Source organism: Condylura cristata, unplaced genomic scaffold (assembly GCF_000260355.1).
Source record: "Condylura cristata isolate star-nosed mole 26May11 unplaced genomic scaffold, ConCri1.0 scaffold00008, whole genome shotgun sequence".
Classification (NCBI taxonomy): Eukaryota; Metazoa; Chordata; class Mammalia; order Eulipotyphla; family Talpidae; genus Condylura; species Condylura cristata.
The window spans coordinates 485031-491509 of record NW_004567109.1 but is presented as its reverse complement, the minus strand read 5'-3'; the positions used below and the strand labels follow the sequence as shown (position 1 = coordinate 491509).

General features: G+C 68.1%; 1 protein-coding gene across 1 annotated transcript in view; it reads left to right on the top strand.

Annotated features, from left to right (window-relative positions):
- Nucleotides 1-6479, top strand: part of LOC101635973 (chromodomain-helicase-DNA-binding protein 5) — a 20341-nt gene that overhangs the window by 8496 nt on the left and 5366 nt on the right. The window contains exons 9-17 of the mRNA XM_012722048.1: nucleotides 857-1063; nucleotides 1170-1381; nucleotides 2805-2936; nucleotides 3013-3121; nucleotides 4290-4481; nucleotides 4552-4752; nucleotides 5363-5500; nucleotides 5577-5698; nucleotides 6325-6469. Coding sequence (XP_012577502.1) covers nucleotides 857-1063; nucleotides 1170-1381; nucleotides 2805-2936; nucleotides 3013-3121; nucleotides 4290-4481; nucleotides 4552-4752; nucleotides 5363-5500; nucleotides 5577-5698; nucleotides 6325-6469 — 1458 coding nt within the window. The remainder of the gene's footprint in view (nucleotides 1-856; nucleotides 1064-1169; nucleotides 1382-2804; nucleotides 2937-3012; nucleotides 3122-4289; nucleotides 4482-4551; nucleotides 4753-5362; nucleotides 5501-5576; nucleotides 5699-6324; nucleotides 6470-6479) is intronic.

Below are 6479 nucleotides of genomic sequence, written 5' to 3'. Positions count from 1 at the left end.
AGGCCCCGCCCCAGGGCCAGGCCCCGCCCCTCCCACACACCGCCCGCACCGCGCCCGGCAGTCCACCCGGTAGGCCGGCCACAGCCCGCAGGAAAGCCTGCCCAGCGCTCCGGGCCACGCCCACAACGGAGCCCCGCCCCTGCCCGCCGGGCTCCTCCCACTAAGGCCCTGGCCAGGCTCCTCCCACTAGGGCCCTGGCCCTGGCCAGGCCTGCCCTGCCACCGCTGGGCCCTCGGGTCTAGCTAGGGGGCTGCCCCTCCCCACGCCTGCCCCGCCCTGGATCCCGCCTATAGGCTCAGGGGCGTCGCGTGCTTCCTGGGCAGGTCTGAGAAGACACAGGTGGTGGCGGCATCCCGGTTTGTGACCCCTTTGAGATGAGAGCGCCGGGCTCGGGGAGCTAGAGCTGTCTGCCTGGGGCCGCAGAGCACAGCCGCTGCCCACTCCCTGCCGGGCTCCCGTCCCAGGACCAGCCAGAGCTGGAAGGGCTGGAGCCCCTGTGCTCAGGGGCGCCCTCACTCTGCACCCCCGGCCACCACAGGCACCCCAGCCGTGCTCCGGGTGGTCCAGCGGTCACCCCCAGGGCCGCCTCCCGCCCTGGGTCCTGGCTGGGCTGTGGCCGGCTCTGCTGCCCGCGTGTGTTGGGCCTCTGGGGTGTGCACGTGTGCCCGCGGACCCACACCCCGGTGCGTGCGCAGCACTGCGGCTCTCGCTGCAGGGCCGTGTCATGGAGTCACAGGGCGCCGGCCCCTTGGGGTGCAGTGCAGCCTGTCGGGGGAGCCCTGTGACAGCCAGGGGCACCGCAGGCTCGGGCGGGTCCTGCGGCTGAGCCCTGAACGCGGGCACCCTCTGTCCACAGTGTCCCCCGCTGAAGGGCAAGGTCCAGCGGATCCTACACTGGAGGTGGACGGAGCCCCCGGCCCCCTTCAACTTCGGGCTTCCGGGGCCCGAGCTGGAGCCCGGCGCCGCCCCGCCCAAGGCCCTGGAGGGCATCCCGGAGAGGGAGTTCTTTGTCAAGTGGGCGGGGCTCTCCTACTGGCACTGCTCCTGGGTGAAGGAGCTCCAGGTGGGCAGGCGGCGAGGGCGCGCGGGAGCGCGAGGCGCAGAGGAGCTGGGCGCGCGGCTGCGGCGGGCGGCGGCGGGAGGGCGGCCATCTCCGCATCCCCCCGCAGCTGGAGCTCTACCACACGGTGATGTACCGCAACTACCAAAGAAAGAACGACATGGACGAGCCGCCGCCCTTCGACTACGGCTCGGGCGACGAGGACGGCAAGAGCGAGAAGCGGAAGAGCAAGGACCCGCGGCACGCCAAGATGGAGGAGCGCTTCTACCGCTTCGGCATCAAGCCCGAGTGGATGGTGGGCCACCGCGTCCTGAACCACAGGTGGGGCGGCGCCCGCGGGAGGAGGGGCGGCCCAGGGTCCCCGGCTGCGCGGTCCGCGGCGGGGCTGGCATATGCACAGCGGGCAACTAACTCGTGGGGCGGACAGCCCACGGGCGACTTGGTGCCAGCTGGGCAGGCTCGTGGGTGCGGGGCCTGGTGCTGGCCGCCTGCCAGGGTCGGGCGCAGGCCGCCCGAGGGCCAGCGTGTGGTCTTTCCACCTGGATTTTGTGGGTGGGAGATCAGCACGCCCCAGTAAGTCACTTGCCCAGAGTCGCGCAGCCCAGGCGTGCGCCCAGACCTGGCTCTCTTGGCTGCTGTGGGCATGTGTCCAGCGAGCGAGTGACCAGAAAGCCCCGGTCAGGGTGCTCTGAGGCCGTGGCGGGGCCACGGCGGGGCCTGGGCTGGAGGGCTGGCCCACTGCCTGGGCTCTTGCTGGCTCCCGGGCTCAGGTGCCCGTGGGGGTGCGGGTGGGGCAGGCCAGTCCACACACCTGCCTTGGCGAGGCTGCGCCTTCCGGGTCTGGGCCCAGCGGGGCCGCGCCGAGACATGGGGGTTGGGAATACTGAGGCCAAGAGCGGGGCCCGGGCCAGACTGGGGGCTGCCTCTGCCTTTCTGGGCTCTGGGCCTCACTTCTCCCCATGGAATGGGGAGCTTGCCCTGTGCCTCCGGTGGGGGGCGGAGAATTGAAAAAGCCTCCCTCCTTGACTGTGAACCCCCTCAGTTTCCACCCCAGCCCTCACTGAGAAGGACCATTAGAGAGTGTCAGGTCCAGCCTCCCTGGTGGCGCAGCGGGTTAAAGCGCAGCACTGGGAAGCTATTGCAGCCCCTGCAGCACGAGTTCGATCCCCTGCCAGGGAGCAACCCACAGGGCGCGGCAGACCCCCCCTGACCCACCCGCTGCTCCCCTCAGCAGTGGATTGCAGTGGGCCCGCCTGTTCTGCTCCCCACTCTGTCTCTGGGGAGTCCTCTCACCCCCTGCACCTCAAGCCCCAGTTCTGTGTGCATAAATGAATAGATCTTAAAAAAAAGTGTCAGGTCCTGTGGGAACCTGCGTCCCCCTGAACACACCAGGGTTTCTTACCTTTATTAAATCGCTTGTTCAAACCCGGGTGGGTGCCAGACGCCTGAGGTCAGGGGAGAGTCGCAGCTCCCAGACTCAGCCCGGGGCCCAGGCCCGCTGCAGGCTGGTGGCCTCAGCTGAGGATGGAGGGGTGAGGCGCTGGCTCCCTGGTAGCAGGGCCTCTGCCCCACCCCCCGCACCCAGGCCCACACCCTTGGCCTCCCCTTTCTCCAGGTGTGCCCCAGGCCAGCTGCCCCACCCCTCCGTAGTCCTGCTGGGCCAGGCCCGGCCGGAAGTGAGGAGCCCCACGGTGGCCGCTTGCTTTGCGTGACCTGCCCTCCCGCACCCTTCCCTCTGTTGCAGCTTCGACAAAAAGGGGGACGTCCACTACCTGATCAAGTGGAAGGACCTGTCCTACGACCAGTGCACCTGGGAGCTGGATGACATTGACATCCCCTACTACGACTCCCTGAAGCAGGCCTACTGGGGGCACAGGTGGGCGGCGGGCAGGCGGGGGGCGGTGGGGCGGCGCCGCCAGCCAGGCCGCTCACCTGCCCCACGCCCTCGCCAGGGAGCTCATGCTGGGAGAGGACGCCAGGCTGCCCAAGAGGCTGGTCAAGAAGGGCAAGAAGCTGAAGGACGAGAAGCAGGAGAAGCCTCCGCACACTCCCGTTGTGGATGTGAGCCTGGGGCCCAGGGGTCACGTTCTCAGAGGGCTCCCCGGGGCCCAGGCCTGTGCACCCTGTCACTCGCCGGGGACCTGTCAGGACGAGGCTGACCCAGTCCTCCCTCCCCCGGGGGAGGACTCACCCCCAGGGGGCCAGATGAGGGGCCGATGGCCCCTGCCCAGCTCAGGATTTACGTGACTTCATTTATTTATTTTAAAGATGCTTTTATTTATGCACGCAGAACTGGGGTACAGGCCAGAGCAGCAGGGGGTGAGAGGGCTCACCAGAGACACAGTGGGGAGCAGAACAGGCCGAGCCACTGAAATACCCTGCTGAGGGGGGCAGCGGGAGATGGGGGTCTGCTGTGCCTTGGGGTCCCTCCCTGGGGGGGATCCGACTCGCGCTGCAGGGCGCGGACACCTCACCGCGCTGCGCCTTTAGCCGTGTAGCACCAGGGAGACCCAGGATGATGCACTTTAAAGGAACAGTGATAATTCCAAGCATTTACACGAAAGAAAGAACGTCTCTGGCCTCCAGCGCGCCAGCTGATGAGCCCCCGACACCCCATTCTCCTCCGTTCAGGCGGAGAGCCCCGCAGGGAGCGGGGTGGGCTTTTTTTCTTTTTGCAGCCTCTCTGGGGGCTGCCAGCACCTCTGCTGGAGGGTCAAGGGAGTGCACTTCTCAGACATACAGCACAGGGGGACTCGCCTGGGCTGCCCCGCCAGGCTGACTGCCCGCTGCGGGAGGACGTCTGGGAGGTGACCTGGAGCTGCAGGACGGACGCCGGGAGGAGGGCCACGGTCTGGGCGGGGCGGGGGCCCGCCAGCAGGCACTTTGCCCACGCGCCCCCTGCATCCAGGCACTTTACGAGGCTCAGAGCAGGCAGCAGTGAGCAGGCCCAGCGAGGCGACCGCTGCCCGGACGCAAGGCCGGCGGTTCCAGCAGCCGGGACGCTTCCCGGATAGAAGTGCAGGGCCGCCTGCCCAGGGCATGGCGCGAACACCGACACCGGGCTGGACATCAGGGAGGGCTTCCTGGAGGCGAGGCAGTCCCCCCGGGGCCTGAAGATTAACCGAGCAGGGCTGAGGGCGAGGAGGACAGCACTCCAGGCAGGAGTTCGTGCGGCAGCCTGGGGTGGGCTGGGGCCTGGTACTGAGGGCACCTGCTTTGACCCCTGCAGCCCACGGTCAAATTTGACAAGCAGCCGTGGTACATTGACTCCACGGGCGGCACCCTGCACCCGTACCAGCTGGAGGGCCTCAACTGGCTGCGCTTCTCCTGGGCCCAGGGCACCGACACCATCCTGGCGGACGAGATGGGCCTGGGCAAGACGGTGCAGACCATCGTCTTCCTGTACTCGCTGTACAAGGAGGTCTGTGGGCCGGCGCGGGGCGGGCGCCTGGCTGGAGCCCCGCGGCCGCTCACGCCTCCTGTCCCTCCAGGGGCACTCCAAGGGGCCCTATCTGGTCAGCGCGCCCCTGTCCACCATCATCAACTGGGAGCGCGAGTTCGAGATGTGGGCGCCCGACTTCTACGTGGTCACCTACACGGGCGACAAGGAGAGCCGCTCCGTGATCCGGGAGAACGAGTTTTCCTTCGAGGACAACGCCATTCGGAGCGGGAAGAAGGTGTTCCGCATGAAGGTGGGCCCCGGGCGGCCCGCGGCCAGGGGCTGCTCTCCAGCCGGTCCTGCCGTGTGCCCGGCCTGGCGGGACGTCCACTCCCGTGGGCCCAGCGCGGGTGGAGAGGCCCTCCTCAGCTGCAGGAAGCTGCGGCGTTTTCACTGGCCATTTGCTCACGCTCCCGGCATGAGGCTACTCGGGGGGATCCCCAGATCCAGGCCCCCAGTGCCCACTGGGATGGGGAGTGGGGAGCCCCCAGCCCCTCTGCCACTCCACGGGCCTTCTGTGGAATGAGGCACAGGCCCAGCGAGGCCGTGCTTGGCGTCTTCGCTTGTGGTGAGCAGGAGCCGCGTGGGCGAGCCCCGCTCTGAGTCCTGACCGCCTCTGGCGCCACAGGCCTGGCCTTCAGCCCGAGACCCCGGGAGCTATGGGTGGGCGGTGGCAGCCGGGCGGCCGCTGAGGGGCCGGCACGGGGCCTTGGGGTTCGGGGTCATCCTGTAGCAGGGCTCGCAACACCCCCTTTGGGGGCACTGGCCACCCCCTGCTCGGTGGCTGGTGTCCTCAGTCCGGGGGCTTCCTCTGGGGTTCCCGGTGCCCCTTCCCCTCGAGACTCAGCTCCACGCCCCCCCAGAAAGAAGTGCAGGTCAAGTTCCACGTGCTGCTTACCTCCTACGAGCTCATCACCATCGACCAGGCCGTCCTGGGCTCCATCGAGTGGGCCTGCCTCGTGGTGGACGAGGCCCACCGGCTCAAGAACAACCAGTCCAAGGTGGGCGGCGCGGCGCGGCTCGGGCAACCGGGGAGCCGCCGGCCGGCACCCCTGACGGGCCCCTCTTCGCCCCAAGTTCTTTAGGGTCTTGAACAGCTACAAGATCGATTACAAGCTGCTGCTGACGGGGACCCCCCTGCAGAATAACCTGGAGGAGCTGTTCCATCTCCTCAACTTCCTGACCCCCGAGAGGTTCAAGTGAGTCGTCGTGGGTGGGGGCAGCGTCTGGGGCGCCGGGGGGCTCGTGGTGCTCTTCGCCTCCTCACCGACAGACTGGCCACGTCGTCAGCGCCCACCTCAGTGAGGCCCACGGGGGCCACAGTGGGCCCGGGCCCAGCCCTCGGTGAATACCAGCTGCTGCAATATTGTGGTTTCTTTTGGGGGGCCCTCCTGGGTCCCCCTTACAATGGACTCACTCCTCTCCGACCATATAGCCCGAAGCGCGGTGGGGTGACAGTGATGGAAGGGGGGGCAGTGATGGGGGTGAGGACGGGCCCTGCAGTGGGGAGCTTGGGGTCTCCTTTCCAAGCCTTCCTGCCTTCACTGACGGCCCTTTCCCTGCCCTGAATGGGGGGTTCGGATGACGTTTAGAACCAGGATATGCAGACTGGGCCCTGTCAGTTGGGGCGCCCCCAGCCCCTATGTGTAATACGTGGGGGAGACCTCGACAGCTTCGGCCAGGGCAGCTCCGAGGGAGCATGGGAGCTGCGTGGGGTGGCACGGGGTGAGGCTCAGAGGGGTGCCCTGCCTGCCCTGGGGCCTCGGTGCCCGTATCCTGGCTGCCTCCGCCCCCGCCCCCGCCTCAGCCCAGCTCCTGCTTGCAGCAACCTGGAGGGCTTCCTGGAGGAGTTTGCTGACATCTCCAAAGAAGACCAGATCAAGAAGCTGCACGACCTGCTGGGGCCGCACATGCTCCGGCGCCTCAAGGCCGACGTCTTCAAGAACATGCCGGCCAAGACCGAGCTCATCGTCCGCGTGG